The 25,400-nt window shown below is 37.6% G+C and overlaps 1 protein-coding gene across 1 annotated transcript; it reads right to left on the reverse strand.

Moving 5' to 3' along the window:
* Positions 1-6,695: 6,695 nt before the first annotated feature.
* Positions 6,696-25,013, reverse strand: mtpn (myotrophin). Its single transcript, XM_053490201.1, has 5 exons — positions 24,878-25,013; positions 24,566-24,689; positions 11,253-11,366; positions 11,059-11,142; positions 6,696-7,836 (listed from the first exon to the last, which is right to left on the reverse strand). The coding sequence occupies exons 2-5, from the start codon at positions 24,635-24,637 to the stop codon at positions 7,750-7,752; spliced, it is 357 nt and encodes a 118-aa protein (XP_053346176.1). The 5' UTR covers positions 24,638-24,689; positions 24,878-25,013; the 3' UTR covers positions 6,696-7,749.
* Between the last annotated feature and the right edge of the window lie 387 nt (positions 25,014-25,400).

Below are 25,400 nucleotides of genomic sequence, written 5' to 3' on the forward strand. Positions count from 1 at the left end.
TAGCAACTTGGAAAGAATGATTTGAGACCAAGTCTTAATTTTCTGGCTGATGTTTGAAGATGTTGCTATAATATATCCAAATAATCTTTCTTCCTTATGATGCCATCTATTTCGTGAAATGCACCAGTACCTCCTTTAGCAAAACAACCGTAAAAAGTAAGAGCTTTGTCCCATTGTGCAGTTGCAAACCCTAGTCAGAAGAGCAGTGGCTTCTTCTTTCAGAATAATCTGATGTTTCCTGATTTTTCCATGATGCCAAACAATGAGGCATTGAGTTTAAAAGTAGACACCGGCAACTTCTATTAAAATATTATCAAGCCATAACACAATTTCCTTAAATTTTCCAGAGATCAGAGTTTAAGAGATCAGTCAAATGAGTGTATGTATATTTGACCCACTGGCATAGTGAATTATATGGAAAATAATATGTAACAAATGCTGGAAAAATTACTTGTGTCATGCATAGTAGATGCCTATTCAACATGCCAAAACTATTTATATATTTTTAACATGAAATCTGTAGATTTGTTAAAAATCTGTTTTAATGACTAAATGTCCAACAGCACTTTTCAGCAGGATAATGCACACCATGCAGATTGTTCAGGAATGGTTCAAGGTGTTGACTTGGCCTCCAAATCCAAACAGGGTTAAATGTCATGTGGGCAAGATTCTTTCTAATATCTATTCTGTCTATTATCTGTCTATTTATACATCTACAGAGCCATACAAGATCCTCTTGGGAGTGTAAGGACTGGTAGGGACTATGATGTGCCTTTTTCAATACACATGAGGCCAGTCAAGCACATCTTTCTGAATTTATGCTCATGCAGTGGGCCTGCATGGTCAAACTGCTCTCTAGACTCCATGCTATAGATGGCTGTAGCATCACCTGAGAACTGATCTCACGATCTCCTGATGATAAAGCCTCTTGGAAAGGTATTAGTGGGGGGGAGGGGCTTCCTTGTTATTGCAGTTAGCATTGAGTTCTGCTTGTTTTGGCAATATTCCTTCGGTCTCCCACCCGAAGTCCAAAGATACGCACAGTGGACTGACTGTCATTTCCAAACCGCCAGTGGTGTATGACTGGGTGTGTAAGTGTGTGCCAAAAGGTAGCCAGAAGTTGGGGTACCCAGCAAGATAACTTCCTGTACAGCATTGACTGCTAGTGTGAAGTCATATGTCCTAATGACTAAACATCGATTAGCAGAGACGGCTATGAATGGATGTGAATGGATATAAATGGATGTAATTGCTGAAAGTCTGATTTCAGCAATAAAAGTTAGTGGCTTTATTACGGATGGTGGCAATCAAAGAATATCTCTTTTTAAATTACACGTTTTCCCTTTCTATCAGTAGTACACTGTTTTTCTGCAGTTTTGAATCAATGTCATACTAACCTATCCATGACAAGACTGCACCTTGAGAGCTCAACACAAACTGATAATACGTGCTGGGTTCCCTGCTCTTAAATAAATGATGCTCTGATTACGCTATGACTATGATTAATGCACCCAGGACTTCCTTTTTTTAATCTTTGCTTTTCTTCATGATAAAGGAATATATTTTGTAATGTAAACCCGTTGCTTGTACAATATTCAAACTCTTTTATAACAACATATTTGAATTCATTTGAATGTATGTATATAGGAGTTAATTCCTATTTTTTCTAACGTCTGTCTTCCCTTTTGTTCCAAATGCCATCTCTTTTATCACCTGCCTCCTCAGTTCCACACTTCTCGCTCTCCCCTGCTGTTTCCAGGGACAAATTATTATTACTCTGACATCTCAGAAAACATTTATTTTTCTGCCACTTTAAAGCTACAAAAACAACCACAGGCATGACAAATCAACCTGGGAAACCAACTTAAATGACTAGTCTCAGCTCATCTGATGTACAAGAAGCAATGATGGTTTGCTAAATGTCACTGGACCAGTGATATGAATCTGTTTCTGTGGTCAACTGGAAAAAATAGGACTGCTTAGGGTTTCAACTATGCAAAGTGAAAAGTAATGGTCCTGCAAAAAATGACTAACGTTGCAAAATATGTTAGGACAGAAACATTACAAAGATTCACTCACTTACTCTCACTCATCAACTAAACCACTTTACCCAGTGTACAGGGTGGCGGGGGGCCTGGAGCCTAACAAGAATTCATGACTATAAAAATATTAGAGAAAAAACAGACTGTCTCTGTTCGTGGTCATGAATTTAATAGTAGCAAATGTCCATTCTCAGTTGTGACATTTCATGTTATGGTTACTGTCATTTGTTTGACAAGGAAGACAGGGCATCTACTTAATTCATATCACAGATGACAGATTTTTCAGCTTTAATTCAACACATCAGAACAGGGGTTATAGTTTGCAAATGATCAGCAGTCTTTTGGAGGCGTGTTCTCTGGTCAGCGGGAATGCTAAAATTGAGATAATGTTGAATAAATGACCCAATCACAATTTTGCAAATACAACCGCAAAACAATGAACTTCTAACCTTTATTCAGAGCATTTATGCTGATTAACATCTATTCGCACAACATCCGACCACAGCAATCGTCTCTTAAGTTCCTAACAGGGTTGAGAATTCTGATCAGAGATTAAGACAGACACAACAGCTTCCTCTACCCAGGAAATGTATTTAATTTCATGCATTGTAATGTTACCTCTTTGTTTCTTTTTCTTTCAGAAATATTACTGTGAGGTGCATCTTAGCTCCCAAATTACTGTGCTGTAATGTGGTGCATGTGGAGCCTGTTGTAATGTCTAAGCTTTATTTATGAGCTTTAATGCTATGGCCCCTTATGGTCCAGTGATCCGCAACCAGTGAAACAGAGTTCAAGGCCGCCCCAGGCCATCAGTTTGGTATTAATATTTCTTTGGAGTTTCTTTTGGACATGTGGTAATTAAGCAACAATTAAGAAATATTGCACTTGAGAAAGCATCTCGTGCCTACGACCACATCACAGCCATGCTGATATTTAATACAACAGCACTTCTTCTCTTGTTTAATTACATAATAGTCTCGATTCCTGTCTCTGTATGCATGGAGTTTGCATGTTGTGCTTGTGCTTGGTGGGTTTCCTCCGGGTACTCTGGTTTCCTCCCACAGTCCAAAGATATATTATATCGGGTTATGTTAATTGGCGTTTCCAAATTGCTCATAGTGTGTGAATGGTTGTGTGTGTGTGCCCTGCGATGGATTGGCAACCTGTCCAGGGTGTACCCTGCCTCGTGCCCTAAGCATCCTGGGATAGGCTCCAGGTCCCTGCGACCCTGAATACAGGATAAAGCGGTATAGAAGATAAGTGTGTGAGTGCATTGGTCACAACTCGCTCTTTCAATGATATCTTTACATGCATTACATTTGAGGAAAAATTTCTGTCTGTCTGTTCAGCTGATTTTGTCACAGCATCACGCAAAACTGGCCTGACAGAATTGATGCCCTATTACCTCACAGCCGCCATTGTTTTTTTTTAACGATTATAGCACTTTTGTCCTCAAAGTGGACATGGCTATATGTGTCACACAACAGAGCCAATCAATGCTATAATTTCCAGTAAATACACAGAGTAAACAGTTTGTCTTATATTTTCCAAAACCGTGGTGCTAATTAAAGCAGTAATGTAAAGCGCCACTATAAGATAAAACACGGGTCATTAGAGAAAACATATCGACAGCAGTCCGAGGTGAGAGAATGTAAAATACCCCAACTGAATTTATGCGCTTAAATCAAAATGTTGACTTAAACTGATGTTATGAACAGTTACATGCCGGATGTAAGAATCTACTTTAAACAGGGAGTGACGAGTATTTGGATGACAACGAAAGAAGGAGAACTTTATTGTCATTCTCTTCATCTGTTAGTCATTTGCTCTGAGAAGCTGCAATTGCCAAAACAAACTTAGCACATTTATATAACTGTCATGATGCTTGGATTTCTAACAAAAGGATTAACAACATGATATGAAAAAAAAAAAGCTCAAAAACTTATTTCCAATTTATTGTTCCAAAACTTTGAGTTGTTTTAATTTTAAGTGATTGTTCATACTGATATAGTTAACTGTAAAGGTATTTCAGATTCCTGTGTATGTCTGGATATCATAAAATCCCATTTAATGACATAGGAACTAGAGGTGAGAGTTTTGTATTATTTTTTTGCACTGTCCCTCTTTTCCTTCATCATTATATTGGTTTAGAACTTCGCATATCTTCTCTGTCCTGGGACAACTCTTCCAGACATCGGCTTATATTAGCACACCCTGCAAACGCTCTTCACAGGCAGCTCATACAGTCAGGCCCATACATTTTCGAAATTTATTTTGGTATTGTGATTCTGTACACCACCTGTACAGGATTACCTTTAATACTTGGATAAAAAGCCTTTGCAGTCAACAACTGCCTGAAGACTGAAACCCATGGACATGACCAAATGCTGAGTTTCCTCCCTTTGGCTGCTTTGCCAGGCCTTTAGAGTTGCAGCATTTGGATAAATCTAGCCCTACACTTACGCTTCAGAATTTATCCTGCTTTTATCAGCAGTCAGGTCATCAATAAACACCACGGACCCATTTCCATTGGCAGCCATACACGCTTGTGCCACATGTGACCAATTATGTGATATATATATATATATATTTTTCACCATGGGCTGTTCCTGTCTTTCTCTATACATTTCCTTTCCATTTATTCTGGTACAAAATAATTTTGGTTTTATCAGTCCGAGGAATCTGGCAAAGTTTTCTCACAAAGTCTAAACTTGATTGTTACCAGTGGTTTGCACCTTACACATTATGTACAGTGCTGATCTGTTACATACTCTAAATAATTTGTGGCTTTTATTTAATCTGTATAGTTATTGAATGTTGTGTAATTACAGTGTATAGTATCTGTATAAAACAAATATAGTGTTTTATGTTCTTTTGTACTTTGAGATCCACAAACAGCCGAATCAAATTTCTTTTGTGTCAACATACTTGTGGAAAAAAACCCGACTCCGATTTTGAATTGCACCTTGTTGTGAAGCGTCTGTATTCTCTTCCTTCTCTTGACTATAGACTTTAACAATGATGCATTTACCTCCTCCAGAGGGTTCTTGACTTGGCTAAAAGGTTTTCTTCATAGACAGAATTCTGCGGTTATCCACTTTAGTTGTCTTCTGTGGTCTTCCGGGTCTTTCGAAAAAAATGTTCTTGCAATCTCTCTTATGTCACTCGTAAATACACCTCTTTGGATCTCAAGTTGTGAGTTCAAGTAAATAGTAACAAAATGTAACACTCCGGTCCACTACCAGGCCTTTTATTTAACTGTAACTCCTAAATAGTTATGGCACAAATTTTTTATGACTTCAATTAAATCGGAAAGTCTTGACTTCTTTCACATCTGGAGAGTTTTCTTTAAAATTTATTGTGGTGGTCAAAGAGGCCAAATGCTAGAAATATTATCTTTGCTCCAAAATTCATAGATCTGACTGGAGGAGGGGATCTCAAACTAAAAACTCATTTCTGCAACTTGGTAAAGTACTGGAACACCAGAGATGTTAATTATTAATCAATTAATTGTCATAAAAAATGTAAACAACTGAAATGTATTAAAAGTATTTGTTTTTAAATGTAGTGGTTACCTCTGCAACATAGCTGTAAACTAACTTTAACCAGGCTCCTTAAATGCTTGCTAATACCTTATTTAAATGAATCTTTTGGGATTCTTTTCATAAACAATAGATAAAGTTGACCTGCTTACATCCACTTTCTCTCTCACCATTTTTTTTCATGGAAAATTGTCACAAAATTAGCTGTGGTTTGCGCGCGATTCACATGTTGAGCTGATGCAGTATGCACAGGGAAGGGAGTGGCTATTTTTAAACGAGTCAAAAAAAAAGTTAAATGTTTTTTAGTGTTCACTAAATACTTTTATAGTAGTTTTAAATACTTTAAAACATAAGAGCAGTTTAGCTGCTTAAGACAAATCAGAAACATTAATGCTATTGAAGTGAATTGAATTGAAAATTGCAACATCAAAAAAACAAATAAAATTCTGTCACAGCTCTAATCTTGACCCTGAATAAAATGGACCAAATTCATCCATCCCTATATGAAGTCAGTGTTTGAATTTTATAATTCTCTAATGTCTACTAATAGGTCAGTTCTCAAAACTAGCTTTGTGGGATGTTTTAATAAATAAACAGCCTTAAGTGTAAAGTCAGAGTTTGAATTTGATGACGATGCTAAGTTTTAAGAGAGAAAGTTTAATCTCTTTAAAGGTCGCCCACAGTTCACTTGGAAATCTGATGGACAGAAAAATTCGGGATTTGATGTGCAAAAGATTGACCAGTCAGAATATTTTAGAGCATTCAAAGATATACGAGTGTGTAAATAACATCACTGAGGTTAGTTCTGCTACTGCATATAAACACAAGCTTATAAATCATGCATAAACCAGACTCCTCTGGTCTGGTTGGAGCACAATTCCCTGGTGTGGATTAATTTGCTCTAGCACAACCCTTTTTAAAAGTCTGGGAAGTCAGTGCAAAGAATACAGTTTACTTATTTTAAGTCACATATTTATGTAAATGATATAATACAATGTTAAAATGAATATTTTAGCAAAGTTAGTAGCAAAGTAGGAAATAATGTCCATTTAGGATCAAACTGTTTGAAAATCCCTGTATATAGTAATAAATAGACGAAAAAAGCTAAGTGTTCAAATTAACCTTTTTATTTTTTTCAACAACCTTTCTCACAATGAAGCCAGATAGAAAGCTCTGAACTACTGTTTTGTTTTGTTTCATGGTTGAATTTGCAACTTCAAAGGAAAAAACTAAACAAAAAATGAATCCAGGAAGCGAGCAAGCAAGAGAAAAGCACAGTTTTTTTTCCCCCTCTCCTCCCAAAATGTAAGAGCAGAGGCATTAGCATGCAGTCGGGTAAGCAGACGAGTCCATCGTTATCAGTGACAGGAGTGCTGCTTGTCTCTTTCTCTCTCTCTGCAGGAAACTTGAAGCCTTTATATTATTTTTATTAACCATTATTTCAATAGTACGCACGTAACTGAGCAGATGAAAGGAAAAGTGCAGGCTGTCATGACACGGTTTCATTACCTTCTTTGTCATTATTAATTCTTAATAAAGTTATTGTTATAAGAGCTGCTGAAGACTGCTCTATGGGAATGTAATATTTTTTACAGGAAAGAGGTTGTGATGTTTTTTTTTCCCATTAGGAAAGGGGTAATCATTTATTTGCCACTCCAATAGTGCCATACACCACCCCGATGACTTACTTGTCTAGGGACTAGACATGAAATTTTAAATTTTCTAAATTTAAAAAAAGGGTCTATCAGTCTTACAGTACAAAACACATTTACATTATTCTTCTTTACTGAATCTTTGGCTGGGGATCGTTTGCGAGATTTGAAAGCTTTGTTCAGTAAATAAGCGCTCTAAGTGTGCGTTTAGTGATACACAGGGGTGGATATGATAAACAGCTTCCTCACAGCTGCTGGTCCGGGTGGATGGAGTGACTGATCGAGAGGTCCACTAATTCAAATATGCTAGCAGAGTAATCATACACCTGCTCCCCCAAAATAATGTTTAAAAAAAAAATAATTAAGGAAAAACATGTGGAAAACAAAAAAAACCCAGCAGACGACAAGGCAGCCACCGGGCAGAGACGAAAACGTGTGTAAGAGTGTGTGATCTGTCTGGTGGCAGCCAGGTGTCTGTTTGCACCTCAGAGCTGCAGGGCTTTTAGCCGAGCCTCACTTCAGCAGCTCTTTAATGGCCTCACTGTCGGCTGCCTCGTATGCGCTCAGCCCGTCTGGTCCTTTTCTCTCCTTGTTGGCGCCCTACACACACACACACACACAGACACAGACACAGACTTTCTCATATACCATACTCAAATAATGTATTGTAAACATTTTAAAAATCAGCCTGGTACTGAGGAAGTTACCAAAACAAATGAGCATGATCATCATACACGCCTTTGTTTTTGTAGTATTATTTATACTCCATATATCTGATCATATTTGCACAATATTAACACAGTGATGCACAGACTTCCATTATATTACATTACTAGACCAGCACATCCTGAAGCACTTGTAGAGTAGGAGCTCAGCAATGCAACGTTACTGTAAGCTAGCATGAAATACATAAACTAATCAAGATAATCAATTAAGATATAAGCCTCAAGATCGTTGACAAGATATGAAACTTACCAGACTTATTGACAACTAGATTATGCAATTCAGTGTCAGCTTGCTACATTTATTAGGAATACTGCAGAAATTTTACATTTGAAAAGAAATGGTCAAAAACAGCAGCTTAATGGAGATAATGCCAGGCCAAAAATGACTTGTTAAAGGATTATATTGTGTTTTTAAACACGCCTGAAAAAGTGTTGCAGGCAAGTTCCAGGCAAGACAAAATAAAAATCTATACAGTACAAGCCTTGTACAGAAGCAACTAAATGAGATGAACACGGAGAAAGAGACAGGACTGCAGGAAGCACAAGAAGGGATAAGCAAATGTAACAGCCTTTTGCTTCTGTGGGGATGCTTCATGGAGAACCTATAAAAGCTGAAGAAGCTGTGGCACAAGACCAAACAGCTGGATAAAGAGAATAAAAGGGAGAGATACCACTAGACAGACAGAGACAATGACGACAATTTACCGACGGAATAAGACACGCTCTGCACGGTCTAAGAGCACTCCTAGTGTCTCACATTTTACTCATCTATCCTGTCTTGCTGTAGGCGAAAAAAATCTGCAGAGATTCTTAACCATCTTTATAGCACATTTGCTATCAAAAGTTATATAGTACAGTTAAAAGGATTGCTTGTTAAAATAATAATAAAAATCGCCAAAATACACTCAAATCATGGGCATTTTCCTCAAGTGACCGGCTGACTGGATAATTAAGGGTACGTAAATATGCCTAATAAAATGATTATTGAGCATGTGTGTTAGAATTGGGGTAAGGTGTATGGTATTACAAAATAATATTTACAAAAGACTACAGTGTCATCTCTACTGGATTGCCTGGCATTAAATTAAAGAAAGACGATTTCTAATGAAATGGATATTAAATGCATATTAATAAGATTGAGTGCAAGTTATTGCTTTATTATAATTACACGTAGGGGGAAGAACAGACATGGGTTCTTATAATCTTCACGAAAATACATTTAAATACCTAATGCCCACTCTGCGTATTAACAATAAATATGCGCTATGCGAGTGCTCCTGTAGTCCAAGTTTACATGATAAATGAACCATATAACATCTCCGGCTGAATTGATGAATGGTAGACAATTAGACAAGAAATGTTTATTTATCAGAAAAACTGACTGAGACAACCACTAGATCCCATTTAATTATCAATACATGATTTATGATTTATACAGATTTTTCATCAGAGTGTCAGCAAAATTCTATCGTCTCTGCCGGGAATTAAATTGAATAAATTTAGTTTTTAATAGTGAAGCACAAATATATCTCTTCTGTAAAGCAGCATTAAAAAACTGCAGGAAAAGCAGAATGTAAAGGGAGAAAATAAAATGCTACCACAAACCCATTCACTCTGCTAGAGATTATCAGCTGTAGGCATTCAGCTCAAGGTTCAGGGATGTCCAAAAACCTCTCCTTTTTAATAACGTTCTTTCAGCATTGTCAGAAAAATGATTGATTAAGTGTTACATTTGAATGGAGACCCTAAAGGAACATGGGAGGGGAAAAATACATAGATGAAAAAAAAAAAATCCAGAATGTTGAAATCAAACCTGGTAGATCTGTGCTGTTTGTCAGTATTGATTATTGCCTCCAATTGAAATTGTTTCTTTGATCAGTCAAATATGCATGGAGCTGTGATGATAAATGGGTTAATCAGTGCACAATGTTCCATTTTAACACGTTGAACCCTGTTAAACTCCATGCCTTATACCAGAAGTAGACCATAAATTACTGTTTTGGGGCAATGCAATTTTTATTAGCTTAGATAGCACTATTGTCATCTATCTGATTTGTCTCAAGTGGCTATATTTCTCACAGGTCTTAAACTATAAAAAAAATAGTAACACTATCTAATACGCACTGAAATGCTGTGTAACTTGTGTCGTTGATGGTTTAAATATTATCTCATACAAAGCAACCCATTGTTTCCTGACAACTGTCTGCATCACATTGCAGTCCAGTACTGCACCAACTGCCCATGAACTTAGAAAACGACGCTCACAAAACACGATCAATTTTAGACCATTTAATGTGTAAAATTTTACCATAGTCATTTAAAAATGGCATATTGGTTCTGAATTCAAAAACGAATTCGTCGATAGAATTAACTGACCCAACCAACAAAATATCAATTAAATTGCATAATCGATAAGACCACACAGCTTCACCTTACACATGGCGTGATTGCTTTGTACCAGGCATGGTATAGAGTGTCCACCCTATTTAAACATACTTGACTTTGGGAAAGATTGGAGTATACACTCCCTGTGCCGCCCCAGAGTCCCTAAAAGAATTTAGAATTTCAGGTCCCCGATTCATAATAACTTCAGAACCTTAAAACATTATCATTGTTTTATGAGCCTGTTTAATTGGAATGCACATAAACAGAAGTTGGCACAATTACCATTTAAAACTCTCCACAGTGTGGTGTTCTTTGCAAACAAAAGGTCACATGGATCGAGAACACTCATCTAACGTTAAAGAGGACTAACTGACATCTCTGAACTACATAAAAATAAAACATTAGATGCCAGATCTCTCAATAATAATGATTCCTGATCCACATGTGGATCAGTTTATCTACTGATTTTCCAGGGAAAATACAATCAGACCTGTGTGTGTGCGTGTTTGAGCTATAACATGATCCAATAACAATAATAGTGCGTCGCTTCGCTCACACCACTAATAAAAATAACCACATGGAACAGGTTCTTGTCTTTCTTTTATAAACACACTGTCCAGGTGGCAACAGCAGGCTCCGTGTGGACCCTTAGAACATCACAGAACCTTTCATAATACCCTGATAGAAAATGTGTGAAGCCATGTCTATGTACCTTCTCTAGTAAGAGTTTGACGCAGGCGATGTGACCCTCATAAGTGGCAGACAGCAATGGAGTGATGTCGTGTTTGTCTGGAGCCTGGAAAAATATATAATATAAGCAAAATAATAAGCTCAGGGATTAAGGCATAAAAGCTCATTACGTAGTTAATTTCACACAACAAAATGAATGACCAAGTGTGAGCTTACGTTCACATCTGCTCCTTTAGACAACAGGAATTCCAGTATATCAACCTGGCCGCAGTCCGCAGCGTAGTGCAGGGGTCTTCTACCGCCCTCCAGCATCCGGTTCACATCCTCATCCTGCAACACACACACTTTGTTAAGGGTACTGTTTTTAAAGGTTCCACTTATATGCCTTCAACATTCATGGAGAGAAAAATCTATAAACTCTCTCAACCGTTTAAAGATCTTCATATGAAATTCACAGAGGAGAAACACACAAAGGCAGCACCTCAAAAACTGATCAACACATACTGCCGACCTCATCACCTCCATTGTCTGTCATTATGCTGCGCTCCATACCATCATCCATCACTCAGGTGGGTGCGTGCGTGCTCGAGCCAGCTGCTGAACTCAATACCAATGCACTTCCACTCATCACTGAACAAACCATCGTTCAGACCACAGTATTGGTGCTGATTTTATTTTTTTTGGGATATACAATATAGAAAATGTGCGCGGTAAAAAAAATACTTCTATAGTTTACGCAACATGGAAATGACCAACCTCCCTTCTCTAAAAATGTTGCTAACTTCAGTTGATTGAGAGAGGATTTTGTGTGCCGCAAAAATGACCATTTTTCATGCTGTGCAAAATTAAGACTTTTCTTCCCAAATTACCAACAGTAATTTTGTTTATATGCTCCAAATTTGACACACACCTTATGTAACCATAAAACATAGAAAACTATAGTTTATTCAGTTAAAAGTGCTGCCCAATAATTATTATGAACACAGACACCATTAAAATTCCAGGAATAAAAGCCGGAAATCTGAATGACAATTAGTTACGGGCACTACATAAAGGGGCATGGAATTGTATTTTGCAAATGTGTTTCTTTTTAATCTGATAAAAATATAAACATGTATGCATATTAAAAAAAAGCAAAGCATGGATCAGAAAAATAAGAAGCATCAAGTATTATGAAAAGTGGTGTTAGAGCCTACCAGAAAATTCACTTTATCACCTAGGTGAGACAATACCATGTTTTGGCCAGTATGTGTATAAGTGTATGTTTCTTTCTTTCTCTCAGCTTTTTCCTCCTCTGCTGTACATCTTTTCTGTACATCATCTCTAGCTTCTGTTTAATAAGGAGGAAATGAACACATCAATAGTCCCCTCTCCCACTGCAGATGCTCTCTCTCTCAAAAAAAAAACAAAAAAAAAAAACTCACGTATGAACATATATACATAGACACGGAAAACCACTCATGTACTATTTGCACATACCACAATAGTCTACTATGCCTTGCTCTTTAACAAAGTACTGATGGCATGCCTTTTACTTACAGAGACGTGAAAGTTGGTGGTCTATCTGAAACTGTGCACTAAGCTCTTGCAGACAGTAAAGTTAGTGATAGTTCTGCAACTGCAAAACCGGCATCTGTGGGATTCGGCGTGGTATTGTAATGATTATTGTAATGAAGGGGCAAAAGCTTTGAATAAGAAACACTGTCCCTCAACAAACGAGTGAAAGCTTTTTTCACTTTGCATCAAAGCAGCTACATCTAGTTACCTGTATACAAATGCAGTCAATCATGCCCATAAACATTTACACATTGTAAACTTTCTTTTTAATCTCTCTACCACAGTATAATAATAGTTACAAATAAATGTAAGCTCACAGTGGAGAGTTTCAGCTTTGATTTAAAGTTATTTATATCCAATTTGGGAGAACTGTGTAAGAATTAAAGAACTTTAGGTTTGCTTTCTGCTTCAATGTTCCATGGCCAGGAGGGTGTAATTCCTTCATTATTGCACATTACAGGTTAGCAGACATAAAATGTTTAAAGCTGATTAAGTGTGGTATTTGCGTTTGGACTTTGTTGCCATTAACTCTCAACATGACACCCAAAGATCATCACAGCTCTTTGGGCTTCATTTTGAGAGTTAAATGGTAAACCATCATTTGGCTCAAAAAAAAATCTAAACACAACTGATGGAGGGAGAGAGAACAAAAACATTATGTGTTGCCAAATCAACGTTCAAGCTATTAGAGTAAATACAGAGAGTTCAGCATACCAGGTCAATTCTGGTACAACAGTCTATGGACAGAAAAGACAAGAGAAGAGAATGGTAACAAAGCTGTGGATCCTAAGTAGACCATTGATTTAACATTTTTTGACTATATGATTTTTCAATTCAAAAGTATTAAAAATTTACTGTCCTGTTGAGCTATATTAGTTACAGAATTTGAAGTTTTATTTGAACTACTTATATACATTGAAATGCTTTGTAACTTGTATTGTTGACTGTTTAAATGCCCTGCCAATCTTGTACTCCATGCTCCAGTGTACTGGAGCAACCAACCAGAAACTCAAAAGATGAAAAAATGAATAAATACTCTCGCAACGCGCAATTATTTGCACAAAATGGAATTGGCTTGTATTGTCTGCTGAACCTGTGGTATATATTTCAAAAGAAGAAAAAAGTCGGTTTTAGACCATTTAACATTTAAAAATATTAATTCTGAAAAAAAAAAAGATTTTATTCAGGCAATTAATTGACCCAATGAATAAATTAATAAATGGCTGTGTATGGTCACTGCGTGCCGATGGGCATGTATGGCTGGCAACAGAATAGTATTTATTGATATGATTGTTGAAAAAAGCAGCATGATGAAGGTGTGCTGAATATGGCAATACAGTTTCTACCCCATCTTTTATTTATAATGTTCTTTTTTCTGTAAAAACATACAGAAATAAAAAACATAATAAAAATCATCTTATTGTAGCCGGTACCAGTACTAGGCAAATACAACCTCAGACAATAACCATTTAACTTTTTCCACAGTGCCAGTATTTATTCAACAAAAATAAAGCAAAAATACAAAACATAAGCAATACTAAGAAGCCTTATTATTCAATAGCTTGTAGATCCACTTCTAGCAGCAATAACTTGAATTCATGATAAAGTCATTTCCTTTATGACACTTCATCAGTCTCTTAAGGTCCCACCACAGCAATTCAATTGGCCATTCAAAAACCTTTATTTTTTTTCTTCTTCTTTTTTTCAGTCATTCTGATGTAGATTTACTGGTGGATCAGTGTGCTGTTGCATGACCCATTTACACCAAACCTTAGCTGCCAGACAGATGGCTTCACATTTGCCTGTGGAATACTATCTGGTTTACAGAGGAATTCATGGTTGACCCAATAACTGCAAATGCACCGGTCCTGTGACTGCAAAATAAACTCAAATCACCACCCCTCCACTTCTGTGCTTGACAGTAGATATGAGGTGTTTTTGCTCAAACACTGTTTGGTTTCACCAAACATTGCGCTAGCTAAGCAACTCCATATGGTCTCATCTTTCCATAGAACATTGTTCCAGAAGCCTTGTGGTGTGTTCAGACATAGTTTGGCTCAGAACCTCAGTAGTGCTTCCATATTCTTTTAAGACAAAAGATACTCTTCCTCAAAGCGACTGTACTTGTTTAGTTTTTATCTAATTGTTCCGTCATGGACTTAAAAATGTAACATGCTGGATTTCTCAGAGCACTGCACAGTTTGACTGCGGGGTGAACGTACTAGAACGTCCACTCCTGGGAAGATTGGCGACTATCTTGCTTTTCACTTGCAGAAATGCTCCAGATTAGCAAAGTGCCAAAACCTCAGCTTTTATAGGAGATCTGCACTCCTGTTTATGATCGATTAATCAAGGACTTAATATTATCAGCACCTGGCTGCAACTTAAGCTCTTTAAACTTGTGAAAGCAGTAAGTAGTACATGCAGTACTTAGGATTGCCTGCATGTTTTTTTTTTTTATATCTTAATTATTATTTTTTATTTTTTATAAATGAGGCATGGTGAAAAAAGTTGTATTTGCCCAATACCGAGACCTGCTATGATTAGATTATTTTTATTGTGTTCACACAAACACTAATTGGAAAAGAAAAAAAGAGAAGACACTAACTTTTACACGTGACTGTAATATCTATTGGCATTCAGACAAATGCTTCAAAACACACTAGACCCCACTACAGAAGGACAATGACTTGAAGCTTATTTTGAAAACAACCCAAGACCTTTTAGATCAAGTGATGTTTTGCAATGGCCATGCCAATCACTTTGGCTGACATGAATTGAGCTGCATTTTGCTTGCTGAAGGAAAACCTGAAAAACAAAACAGCTAAAAAAACAAGCAGGAGCTGAAGACAGCTGTTGCGCAGGCCAGGCAGAGCATCACCAGGGAAGAAACACCCCACACACAGTGTCTGATGATGTCGATGGGGTATAGACTTCAGTCACTGGAACATTGAAGTAATGCCACTCAAATTAAAGCTAAACTTTGTCAACGTGCTTTTTTGGACATGACTAATTGTATGATTAAAACTGGACAACAGAGAATGTGCTCTCCAAATGCACTTTACTGCAACAGAACAAACCTCTGCTCCAAAAATAATGTAAACTCTGAACAGCTTTCGTCACTTTTACCTGGGAGCTCTGCGATGTTACCACTCAGGATAAACTCAGGAGACGGGAACATAGGCAAATCAATCTGGACAGGCCTGTGTGGGAAATTTAATACAAGTAATGTGGAGTTGACCAAAATGTCCCAAAAGTAGTGAACTATGGCACAATAAAAAGAAATTTCAGAAGAACTTCTAAAAAAAAATTTTTTTTTTATATTTTGGACTGAAACGGATTTTGAGGCCATTTTTAAGACTTTGGGACTCCTGCAAAACCACAGTGAGAGCCATTATTGCTAAATAAAAATCACTTGGAACAATAGTAAACCAGAAGTGCCAGTTAAGGCCTATAAAACTTACTCCAGAAGCATGTCAAAGACACACCTAGGATGTCACAAAAGTCGCCAAAATAACTTATGAAATGCAGGTGTCACATTCAGGATTTCAGGAGACTTTTAAGGCAAAAACCAGTGATATGTTGAACATAGCTTTACATATTTGCAAAAAAAAGCACCTTGATGACCCACAAGCCTTTTGGAATAAATGTTCTGTGGACTGTTGAGTGGGATCAGAAACTTTGAAAGACATTTCCTGTTAGAACTTGCCAATAGCTAGCACACACCAATAAGAACATGTTAACAGTGAAACACAGTGGTGGAAGTGTGACAGTGTGTGGATGTGGTGTTCCTTCAGCCACTTTCCATTACTGACAGAACTTTGAATTCTTCTCCAACCAGAAAATCCTTAAAGAGAATGTCTAGACATCAATCAGTCTGTGCAGTGAAGCGCAAGAGCTTTCAGGTTATGCAGCATTGCAACAACCTAAAGTACAAGAGTAAGTTCACCTCTGATTGGCTTCAGCCACTGTGTAAAAAAAGGAATTAAATGATGGTTCTGTAGTGACCCATGTCCTGAATCCAATCAAAATGCTGTGGCAGGTTGTGCTCAGACCATATCCAGATTGGCTAAATTCTACACAGAGAAGTGGGGAAAAAGATTCCTCTGCAGCAATCTGCAAAACATTTCACAAGAAGAAAATACACAATGTGTACGTTGAGAGGATACACAGCAAGTGCTTTAAGGGGGAAACAGTGTACGTGTTGCCGTGCACTCAGAGTTTTACATCTGCAGTGTATTCTTGTGACACAGGACCTGCTGTTGATGGAAGATCTTCAGTTGTGGGTTGGCTGCTGTCATTTCTCATTAGACTTACAAACAGAAAGTGGACAGTTACAGCCTCTGTTACACGCAGCTCGAAGGCCCTAAGAGCAAAAAAGGGAACTTGAACACTGCGTATTTAGCAAAAACAGAACCTGAAGACACGATAAGCAGGAAGTTTAGAACAAATCACACAGTCTAAACCATAACAGAAAAATCTTCAAAAAACTACACCATTAAACATACCAGCCATTAGTACAAAATTTGCACTTGTTCTGTCAAAGTGATCCATTAATGGTTCCATCATCATCATCATCCAGTTCTATTAAAGTTTTTAACTCCAGTTTACTGATTGCTCTTTTCTACTGACATGGGCACCAGAAATAGTCTGGCCCAGTCATTTTCAAACTTTTTGTATTTGACCTTCTGCATTTCTCATTGTGGCTATAGTACAGTCGCGGCCAAAAGTTTTGAGAATTACATAAATATTAGAAATTGGAAAAGTTGCTGCTAAAGTTTTTATAATAGCAATTTGCATATACTCCAGAATGTTATGAAGAGTGATCAGATGAACTGCATAATTTTCATGGCAAAGAAGGACTAAGTTAATCCCAAAAAAACCTTTCTACTGCATTTCATTAAAGGACCTGCTGAGATCATTTCAGTAATCGTCTTGTTAACTCAGGTGAGAATGTTGACGAGCACAAGGCTGGAGATCATTATGTCAGGCTGATTGGGTTAGAATGGCAGACTTGACATGTTAAAAGGAGGGTGATGCTTGAAATCATTGTTCTTCCATTGTTAACCAGGGTGACCTGCAAAGAAACGCTTCACAGGCAAGGATTTTGTGGCTACTAAGATTGCACCTAAATCAACAATTTATAGGATCGTCAAGAACTTCAAGGAAAGAGGTTCAATTCTTGTTAAGAAGGCTTGATGACGTCCAAGGAAGTCCAGGATCATCTCCTTAAGAGAATTCATATGCGAGATCAGAGTGCCACCAGTGCAGAGCTTGTTTAGGAATGGTAGCAGGCAGGTTTGAGCGCATCTGCACGCACAGTGAGGCGAAGACATTTGGAAGATGGCCCAGTGTCAAGAAGGGCAGCAAAGAAGCCACTTCTCTCCAAAAAAAAAAAAAACATGAGGGACAGATTTATCTTCTTCAGAAAGTATGGTGCTGGACTGCTGAGGACTGGGGCAAAGTCATATTCTCCGATTAAGCCTCTGATTGTTTGGGGGATCTGGAAAAAGGCTTGGCCAGAGAAGAAAAGGTGAGCACTACCATCAGTCCTGTGTCATGCCAACAGTAAAGCATCCTGAGACCATTCATGTGTGGGGTTGCTTCTCATCCAAGGGAGTGGGCTCACTCACAATTTTGCCCAAAAACACAGCCATGAGTAAAGAATGGTACCAAAACACCCTCCAACAGCAACTTCTTCCAACAATTCAACAACAGTTTGGTGAAGAACAATGCATTTTCCAGCACGATGGAGCACCGTGCCATAAGGCAAAAGTGATAACCAAGTGGCTCGGGGATCAAAGGGGTTGAAATTTTGGGTCCATGGACTGGAAACTCCCCAGATCTTAATCCCATTGAGAACTTGTGGTCAATCCTCAACAGCCTGGTGGACAAACAAAAACCCACTAGTTCAGGATTTGGCCCAGAAGTTAATTGAGAGCATGCCTAGTCGAATTGCAGAGGTCCTGAAAAATAAGGGCCAACACTGCAAATACTGACTCTCTGCATAAATGCCATAATTGTCGATAAAAGCCTTTGAAACGTATGAATTGCTTGTAATTTCATTTCAGTACATCAAAGAAACAACTGAAACAAAGATCTTTAGCAGGTTTAGCAGCAAACTTTGTGAAAACTAATATTTGTGTCATTCTCAAAACTTTTGGCCACGACTGTGAGGTCTATAATAAATTCAGTACATGTACACAGGCACAAATGTAACTAGACTGTCTAGTAAAAAAAAAAAAAAAATCAGACTACTCTAAGTGAGGTAGAGAAGTTTACCTTAAGAGTTCTAACCACTGATAACACTTGAACAGAAAGGACTTAAAAAAAAAAACAATAATAATAATAAAAAAAAGCCCTTCAAGTACAGACCACGTCATCTGTCACATTGTGGAGGCATGTGTTATGGAGATATACAACAGTCCATGGAAATGGATCACTGGCGTTTATCAATGATATGCCTGCTAATAGAAGTAGTAGAATCAATCCGAAAGTGTATAGAGCCATACTTTCTGTTCAGGTTCAATAAAATAGTTTAAAACTGACAGAATGATGGTAATGTGCTTCACAGTGACAAAGCAATCCAAGAGATTATAAAAAAATGAATGTAAAAGAGTTAAGCAACGGTATGATATTTTAATTTGTTATTATAGTGTAGCCTATATATCAAGCATCAGCCTCGCTACTTAGTAAGTATCAGCATCAGTCACTTAAAAACTACCAGGTCAAACACTACTCTTCATATACACTATGTATATGTGTCTAAAAATATGTTAACTCCCGTCCATCACACCCATGCAAGTTCCTCTCCTGACCTTATGGCCACTGAACACAGTGACTGCACTTTAAGCATACGCCCCACTATCAGTCCTCACTAATGCTCTTGTGAATTATCACAAATCATACCAGCCATGCTCTAAACTCTAGTGAGCCTTCCTAGAAGAGTGGAGGTAATTACAATTACTTTTTGTAAAAATATTGCATGTCCATATTCTTCTCTCAAACAGTAAACACACTTCTCTCAAACACATTGCTGTCTTGATATTTTATAGCTTTAACAATAATGTGCAATATTGCATCGTTAATGGAATGAATGGCCACCAAGTATCCAGACAGTTTAGTTCCAGAGTCCATGAATAATCGAGTTTCGTTCCGGAGATCTACCCAGAAACAGCTTCTTAGATATTATTTTGTATCGTAATAAATCTCATAAAACCCACAATCATGATACATTTGCTAATGCAATGAAAAGGAAGCATGGGCGACCATTACAAAAAACAGACCATTGTGACCAGAGTGACCATTTCCCCTCATCAACAGGAAGTACAAGGAAAGAAACAATGTTGGAAACAACGAAAAAAAAAAAAACCCACAGTAAAACAAAACATATTCACTATTTTAAGTTTAACACTGGCAGGTGTACGTTTGGGAACTGTGACAATAGCAAAAACTGGATGTTGTACCTCAAAAGCTATCTGCATGCAATCCTTTCTAAGTCTAGACTAGATCGAAGTCTAATATTCGGATGTTCATATTTAATCACTTCTTATTTAACATCACTGTAAACGTTATTTGTAAAGTGCAGCATTTGACATGTTCCTTGTACAACTATTGAATACAGAAGAACCATTTTGACTGAAATGTTGGTAGGATCCACAATGAAAACTGATTTTTAAAATATACTTGTAAATTTTCCAAGACAAACATACATTTGATCAAGTTTGTCACAGTTTGTTATGCACAAACTTAAAATGATCCTTTACTGTGACAGAAAGCAAGAGTGCACTAGAAAATAAACAAATATTTGCATAAATAAATTTACTCGTTTCTAGCATTAGTGGGGAGACTGCTCTTCTGGCATATTTTTCGAGTGCTAAATTGTTCAAATGGACTGCAAAATTAAATGGCAGAGATCCCAAATAAAACGAGTAGCATTTAGCATGACTGATTATATTTATACTATATAATTGGTAGTATATTAATTATACAAAATGAAACCAGTAAACTGATGGATGAATGAATAACTTGGTGAATGAATAAATGAATGGGTCAGGTTGTATTTTGGTCTCTTACTCTAAACTTGAAACACACACACAGCTTCATGTTGCCCCTGACAGATAAACAGAAAACTGCCATGACTAATTATTTGTCCAATCTTGCTTGTGTCCTGTGGTGAGGCTTTCTGTTTATTTTTTTGGGGGGTGAGGTAGGACATGCTAACAGCCCACTCTTCTGATTAAAGTTTTACACTAAATTGTGTTTATTTTGTTCAGGATACTGGCTATTACTGTAGGAATGTGCCGGTTACAGGCTCGGAAAAATAAAGAAAATATCAGGATATGTAGGCTTGGTCACAAATAACCAGTTTAAAAAAAAAAGGTAGATAACACTTGAATTAAGCTCATACTTTTATAATAATTATGTATGACAATATTAAAAAACAAAATAAAATTAAACACTCAAAATGGGACATTAAATGATCTACAACCTTATGGTAAAGTAGTGCTTTGTATAAAGAATGAAAAGTACTGTCTTAATTACAGTGACCAATCACTGATGGTTCCCAAAATAAACCACTAATCACCACTGCTCGAAATGACCAAACCTGAATCACCATCATCCCTGCATGACCAATCACAATTTTCCCCAACTACTATCACTTTTTTTTTTCACCCAATGATTAATCACTGACCCCCCCACAAAGTTGTAACTTAAGCACTAGGTTGTAACATATTTAACCACTGCACTTTATCTGATTGGTTATTATGAGGGCATAGTCTGTGTATAACCACATGGCTTCTTGCTGTAACCAGACAGAGAGAGGGCCGGTAATGAAATGATTCATTATGGTGCCTGCAGCATAGATGAGCATCAGAACTAACTCATTACCTAGAAGTCTGGCTAAGATTATTTAAGCAATATTATGCTAAAAATGTTGTTATACTAATGTCAACACATTTACTTTAGATAAAAATTATTTGTTCAAGTGGCATAGCTAATCAAGGCTATGGCAATATTTTGTACAATATTCCTAATAAGGTGTTCTTTTCATGAAATGCTGCTTCTTTTATTCTTCAAACATGCCTTTGCTGATTGAGGCCAAAGAGTTATATTTTAACTTCATCAGTTCACAGCACTTTCCAAAACACATCAGGCTTCTGTAGATGTTCTGTTGCATACTTCTGCCGTGGATTTTATGATGGGGACGCAGGTAAGGGTTTCTTCTGCTGACTCTTCCATGAAAGTCTTGTGGTGTCAAATGGGGTTTTGATTCGTCTTTCTGACCAACACACAAGCAGTTCTTTTCAAGAGTTTTCTTGGTTTTCCAGATCTCATCTTGACCTTCCTCAGTTCCCCTGAACTGCCATCTCTTAATTACCATTTCTCACTAGGGTTGGGTATCATTTGGGGTTTTTTCTATACCTGTGCCAAATCGATACTTTTAAAAAGGTACTGGTGCCTAAACCGATACTTTACAAAAGCCACAAAATGACGGTGGATGACTTTAAGAATACATTTTTACTGAACATTTTTTTTTTATTATTATTCTCCTTAGTCAAATTAGCCTTCTTTGCAATGGTAAATGGGGTCACTGTTGTAGTACTACTAGTACTAGCTGAAACACCATAATTATAAACAGAATCCATGTTACATTCATATTTTACAAATCGTTTGACTATTTGTTAGCATGAATGCAAGACTTGCATTTTGCTTATTAACATTACATTAGCCTACTACTACTATCTGTGGAAAGGCTGCGGTCATCATAATCGGCGGACTCCTTTTTGCTACGGTTGGTACTACTGGGGCTGTGGTCATCCACACCGATAGTGCCAGCTGTTGTTTGACAGCCTGCGGACATGGTGCATCTCTCTGCTTTTAAGTCTATTTCGTAAGTCTATTTATTAGATTTGACATGTTTCCCCCTTTACACCCAACTGCTGTAAAACATTTGCTGCATTTCGCGGTGTTGGAATCCTTTCTTGTGAAATATAGCCACAGTTTCGACCGTTTAGTTTTAGGCATTTTAAGGAAAGTTATTTATTTTAGCAAGCGGGATATCGGGAGACTGCCTGCTGCCGTCAGAGCATATGTAACATTTGTTGCTGCACACACGCGCATCACGGATGGTCTCTCATTTACTGATGACTTGTGCTTCTAATTTTTTAATCTAATATGCATCAATGTTTGCTAAAAATATTGTGCATTTTTTTCCATTTTAAAGAGAGACTGTTAACATCTTTTCAAGTAAAAAAAAAAAAAATTCACCAAAATCTGTTATTTATCAAGAAGGTGCCCAAACTTTTGCATAAGACTGTATATCACAGTCAAGGTGTAAATATTAGGAAATGAAAGTTAAAAATTCTGCTCTACTGTCTTGTTTTTTTTTTTTAATGTAAAAACCCCAAATGTCATTAGTGTAGGGAAAAGCAAAAGAACTTGCCTTGCCTTTCAGTACTTACAGTAAGGAGTGTGTCTAACTAATATTGTGGGTAGGGAATTAATATAGAGTAACTGAGATGCTTATTTTTTTTTGCTGCTCTAGCGAAAACGGATCAAGAAGCCACACTTCTTGAGCTGCAGTTGAAATTTGGTTCCCAGAGGTTGTATTTATAAAAAGTGCTTCGTTTGACATATGTGCTGACATCGCAAACTCTAATGAAGTAATGGTTTCAGTGGGACTGATGCTAAAGTTGAACTGTAACATGGCAAGCACAGATGAGTGAAGTGATACAGGCAATGAAATGTCTGCTGTGTATGTTAAAACATGCTACCTGATAGGGTTCACCATAAAATTGCATTGCACTATTATTGCATGCACTGGTTTTGCGGATACTACTGAAAAACACAAAATTGATCTTCTCATTTCCAAATTTTTGTACTTTTACACATAACGTGATCAGTAGCACATTTCGACAAATCTGCGCAACTCATCGATCAGCACAACGCATCAGAACTAACACTTGTTGGTCTTCTGAATGCTCCCGTCAAGGGCACAGGTTTTACGCCGGATGCGCTTCCGGACGCAACCCTCCCACTTTATTCGGGCTTGGAACCGGCGCTGCATCCCGTGAGTGGGATTTGGGAACTGGGTAACCACATGGCAGATGAGAATCCTACCACTGAACCACCAATGCCCTACTATTGTACAAATACATGCATAAACTTCCACACAACCCCAGACGCAAGTTATTTTCATTTAACACCACACGTTTTTAAGTGAATTTGGGTGTCTTACTTATTCATTTCCTACCCTCACAAAACTCTATTGGCTTTCATTCTAAGTGAAATTCTTCCTGCTCCATGTAACTCGTTTGGATAAGCAAATGATCATGGGGATGTGGTGAATAGGCAAAGCAGCCTGTTGCGTCATTTAGCGACTCGATACTTTCCCCTGAAACGCGTCAGAAGTGTCACGCTAGTTTATTGGAGCGAGGTAAGATGTCCGACTCGAGTGGTCGTGCTGCAGGCCTGACTGCGTGCACACCGTCAGTAATGGCTGATTCTTAGGACGCATCATCACACGCCCACTCCATCCTTCTGTCCATCTACATTCAGCGTCTCATGCAGGGCCGAGAGCTACGTACTCGTGCGTTTCAAAATAAATAAATAAACAAATAAATATTAAAACCTTGCCAGTTAATTCGACAGAGAATGTGGCAGCCGCAAAGGATGTGAGAGACAGATAGAAGCTAGTTTTTTTTAATGCAGAAATTATCCGGATAAATCATCCCCACACGCCGACGCTACTCGGTCACTGCACCAGCACCTATTAGCATGCTAGCTATCCATACCGCTTAAACCCCTCCAGCTTGATAACGAATACGCTCGTGTTTAACGGAACGCACGTGAAACGTAAAGCACGCGAAGTTACCCGTCAGCCGCAGGCGTATTCACGCTCCTGAAGCGTTTATAACTAAAACACCCGGCTGTGCTCGAGGCGTTCTCCAGCCAGTCCATTCTCTTACCTTTTTCAGTAACATCTTCACCTCGTCCAGTTCACCATTCTTCAAAGCCCACATCAGCTCCTTGTCCCCCATGCTCTTTCACTTCTGTCGGATGTATTAGTTAACGGAGTCACCGGCTGAGGATCTAAAATCAACAATTCCAGCTAACAGTTAGCCGCTAGCGAGCTGGGACACTCGGCTAACTTCAGGCAATACAAACGGTCTTACTATTGTTTTATTATTACAGTAAACACAATCGCTATTCATACACACATATAAACCTGAGAGGTTAAACATTTTTACAGTAACTGAACAGGATATGTGGTGACTTACTGTGTTTTATGTAATACGGAAGAAAGTTTCAAAGACGATACAGAAGGGGATCCGCCTTAGCACAGTGAAATTAGCGGCTAGTGACACTTCCGGTACGGAGGATTGGTTTGATTTCAAATTAAAAGACGCGGAAGTGACCATCCATCTACATTATACATAAAAGAAAGGTTTGTCTGTACATTGGTCAGAACTCTTTCAGTGATATCTTTATGTTTTTATATGTTGGACGACCAGAAACCAGTCTCTGGAAAATTTTTTATCTGTATGGCTTTGTTACAGCACCTCACAAAACTTGCTGGACAGAATGTAATGAAACTTTTGCAGTACTTCGATATCTTCCTGAAGTTTAACCTGCACCATAAATGAAAGAAGTATGTTGAGTAAAAGTGATGTTATGAACAGTTATGTGCCAGATTTAATAATAATTTACTTTAAAATAAGCTGCTAATAAACTACTTCCTGAATGTAAACAAATACCACTAGATGGATAGATATCAATAAATATCCCATACACCTCCTAAAA

This window comes from Clarias gariepinus, chromosome 2, assembly GCF_024256425.1.
Source record: "Clarias gariepinus isolate MV-2021 ecotype Netherlands chromosome 2, CGAR_prim_01v2, whole genome shotgun sequence".
NCBI lineage: Eukaryota > Metazoa > Chordata > Actinopteri > Siluriformes > Clariidae > Clarias > Clarias gariepinus.

Excerpts from the sequence above, each read along its gene's own strand:
- mtpn (XM_053490201.1), bottom strand. The coding sequence starts at position 24,637 with ATGGGGGACAAGGAGCTGATGTGGGCTTTGAAGAATGGTGAACTGGAC. Across the intron at positions 11,367-24,565 it reads TGAAGATGTTACTGAAAAAG|GATGAGGATGTGAACCGGAT; the intron begins GTAAGAGAATGG and ends TGTGTGTTGCAG. Across the intron at positions 11,143-11,252 it reads CTAAAGGAGCAGATGTGAAC|GCTCCAGACAAACACGACAT; the intron begins GTAAGCTCACAC and ends ATATTTTTCCAG.